Source organism: Pinus tabuliformis, chromosome 7, assembly GCF_031772625.1.
Source record: "Pinus tabuliformis cultivar Carrire ecotype Pingquan chromosome 7, CPIR1, whole genome shotgun sequence".
Classification (NCBI taxonomy): Eukaryota; Viridiplantae; Streptophyta; class Pinopsida; order Pinales; family Pinaceae; genus Pinus; species Pinus tabuliformis.
In genome coordinates, this window is record NC_142293.1 from 1,173,356,382 (window position 1) to 1,173,360,170 (window position 3,789).

At 37.8% G+C, this 3,789-nt stretch overlaps 1 protein-coding gene across 1 annotated transcript; it reads right to left on the reverse strand.

Annotated features, from left to right (window-relative positions):
- Positions 1 to 225: 225 nt before the first annotated feature.
- LOC149251634 (1-aminocyclopropane-1-carboxylate synthase 7-like) lies at positions 226 to 3,011 on the reverse strand. The gene is made up of 4 exons (XM_089453947.1): positions 2,796 to 3,011; positions 2,563 to 2,694; positions 2,265 to 2,425; positions 226 to 1,198 (listed from the first exon to the last, which is right to left on the reverse strand). Exons 1-4 carry the CDS (start codon positions 3,009 to 3,011, stop codon positions 226 to 228), a joined length of 1,482 nt encoding a protein of 493 aa, XP_089310073.1.
- Positions 3,012 to 3,789: the final 778 nt, after the last annotated feature.

Below are 3,789 nucleotides of genomic sequence, written 5' to 3' on the forward strand. Positions count from 1 at the left end.
GCACCATATACTCCACGACACATCCATTTCATTAGTCTATTCAATGTTCTGTGCCTGAACAATATAATACACATAAGCAATGAAGATCAACAACTACCCTCGCAACTCCATTGAATTAACACGTTTTTGAATCTAACCATGCAATTCCACCATCAGTTATTGCCACATGGCTCTGGTGACGCCCAACCTGGTTTCTGTAGCCCAGGTCATGGCGGCGCACAGACGCTAGGAACTCAACGAACCACCATTATCGTCAACGACGGAATGTTTTTCAGTGAAATTGAAATTCTCGTTAGCTTCATCTGTATTCTTTCCATGTGCCCTCCCATCATCATAGAGCTGAATCGATTTCCTGCTCTCCATAAAGCGCTGAATCCGATTCAGTGACTCATTCACAGTATGATCGGTCATATTGGCAAAGCAAAACCTAAACCACCCAGGCTCACTGCAGTGGCAAGAAGAACCTGGAGAAACATTCAAGCCAATCACTTTTAAGAGTATCTTCCACAGTCTAATCTCCCCTTCTTGGTTACGGGATTGCAATAGATGTCTGAGATCCACCCAGCAGAACAAACCCGCGTTGCTGTTCAGGCAATTGATGCCAGCTACACGTAGTCCAGAGACGAACATTTCGTGTCTTTTCCGTAACCTCTTACTATTCTCTGCTAAATATTTTCTTACAAATTCCATGTCAGATAAAATTGAAGCAACCAGGTGTTGTGTCTGTGAAGAAACCAACGAAAAACTGGACATTCTACGACCAGCGGTAACCACTGTATCATTGTAAGAATAAATGACTCCGACTCGGAAGCCCGGTAGACCTAGGTCTTTCGACAGACTGTAAAGAATATGAACACGCTTGCTCTGATAATTTTCATTGGTGGCCAAAATCTCTGCAATGCTTGTGAACTTCTTTGGAGATGAAAAGATTGATCCCGAATAGATCTCGTCGCAGACAAGATTAATATTCTTCTCAGACACAAAACCAAGAAGCTTTCTTAAAGTGATAGCATCCATTGTTGTTCCTAATGGATTTGAAGGATTTGTTATGAAAAGACCCTTCACTTGTATATTTCGAGACCTGGCTTTCTGATAGGCTGCTTCAAGTGCAGGTATAGTTATCTGAAAATCGTCATAGCTGCTGCAGTGTACGGGTATGAGCTCCACACCTGTGCGCCATCTCAGATCTCTATCAAAACTGCAGTCACAAAGGAGTCATACTCATTTAGTTGCAGTTTCATTTGAGAAGAAGTTAATTATGTGATTAGATATTTAGATTAAAACATAGTTACGAAATTTGAATTTGAATTTCAATAACAGTATGAATTAACGAATGGAAAAAATTTGGAGGGTATATATGTTTAGGATACTGGAATATATTATATTTTTCAATATTTAAAAAAATTAAAATGAAGTAGTATAATATTAAAAATCCCAGAAACTTCTTTAAAATTGTTTTCAATAATAACTTTTACAAATAAAATTATATAGATGAAAACATAGTTTTATATCAAAATGGCGAATTACAGATTATGAGAATATATACATGAAAAAATTGCATACTTTTATATCGTTAGTAAGACCGAATTTTGTAATTATGGATTGAAATATCTAATTAACAACCCTATACCATATCATCAAATTCTAGCACACACAGATTGAGAGTGAATACTCCAGTGATTTTTTCTAAGGCAGCAACCTTATTTCGTGGGAACAGTTATTGGTAGTCATTAGTATTTAGAAAATCTTTTGGAATTTAGAATTAGCTCAAGTTATATTTTAAAATATTTTTGAAATTCGCAATTTAGTTTAGTTATGTTATCTGTAATTTAGTTAAGTTCAGTGCTTAGGAGTACGCGGAAAAAATTATTACAATTGACCTTACTCTCGGCGGTCCCATCAATACTGCAATAAAAATTTGACTTCAATTCACCTCACTCTTGGCGGGCCCGTCCATTCTGGAATATTTATGAAATCCTCAATTCTCTAGAGCTTAGAGTAGTCAGAAAGTTAGTTTCCTTCCTTAACAGCCGACTTACCACCTTTTTAGACAGTCTACTAATTAATGCTTCAGAATTGGAAAGACCAGAGTCAAATATTTTACAAATCATCCTTCTAGATAAGGATCTGTCCCCAGGATTTCAAAGTATTTAAAGGATGGCTATTCATCCTATAAGAGATCTGAGGAGGGTAACGTCGATTAGTGCACGCAGCTTGGCATTTCTAAAACCATTATTCATCTACAGTAATAGAAATGAATTTACCCGGGGTAGTATGGCGTTGGTATTAGAAAAGCTTCTCCAGGATCAGCCAGACAGAATGTCAGCACCTCGTGGGCTGCAGTTGCTCCTGCAGTGAGAACGATTCTATCTCTTTCAAACTTCGCTTTTCTTCCTCGAACTTCTTCCATAAACATGGCAATTGCCTGCGTCAACCATTCAACATTTTCAGTAATATTTAATCACATCCAAAGACACTTAAATAAAGTAAAAGTACATCTTTTGGTATAGAATATTCAAGTTGTTAGAGAACACGTCAAGTTTGGAAGTTAGAGTTTTCAACCTTTCTGCAATCAGGGAGGCCATGGTAATCTTGATAAAGAGCGATTTCCTTAAACCTTGACAAGCCCTCCTCGGCACAAATCGATGCCGTTGGATGCGCAAGTAGCCAGCTTTCCAGCAAGTCGAATGACAGCTTCAAGTAATATCATCCCATTCGAAGCACAATTAATTATTTTCCAGCACAAATGTGTGTGAAAAATGATAGAATATGAATAAATATGTTATGTTGTGTACCTGATTCTCTGCCAAACCCATTTGGATGATTCCCGAAGGGTTGTTTATCGGATGGTAGGGATTAGCGTCGTACTCCTTCCACCCGCCAAAATATGGAGAGTCTTCCCCATGGGCTTTAGACGTTGCCAGCGATGAAAGGTGCACTACTTTTGCAGGCAATCCTTTAGTAGCGTCTTGTTGCTGCTGCATTGCTGGGCCGTCCATCGATATGGCCATGTTGGAATGCTATCTACTTGATCTGCTGTGCTACGGTTGAATGAATGATACACACGCAGAAGTTGAAGCAATCGACGTGCTTGTGTATATGGAGACCTTAGCCTTATATAACTTCTCCAACCTATACCAATATCGTCGCTACATGGCACGAAACGATGATGACATAAGAACTTCTGAAAATACTATTGGAATTAAATGTTCGAATCCAACAACATAGTTTATGTTTCCAATTATTTTCCATCATGTACGGGGCACGTCATTCCAAAACCTCGAATTCTCACACGTAGAGTATAGCTGAACTCATGTGCTTGCAGATTCTGGGAATATTCTCAGAATCTTAAAAGTCAAACTGTTGACTTTCTTGACAGTCAGATTTTGGGATATTTGGTCAAATCTGAAAAGTCAAATTTTCAGATTTTGGGATATTTGGGAAAATCTGAAAAGTCAAATCGTTGAAGTTCCTGATGGTCAGATTTGGGAAGATTTGCAATTGGCATAAAGTTGCTTTCTAATAGGCCACACTAGGATCTGTGGCCGTTTGACTTTCCTGACCGTCAGATTTGGGAAAATTTGCAATTGGCATAAAGTTGCTTCTTAATAGGCCACACGAGGATCTGTGGCGGAAGAGCAATAGGAATTCTTTATGCCAAATATCATTGATTTCTTTTATAAGTCTATCTATGTTGGAATTTTAAATTTGTTTAGCTTGTGAAATTAAAATTTGATAATGGTTATTTGTTTTTCAAGTCTGTTTAAATTTTATAGATACTTATAAATG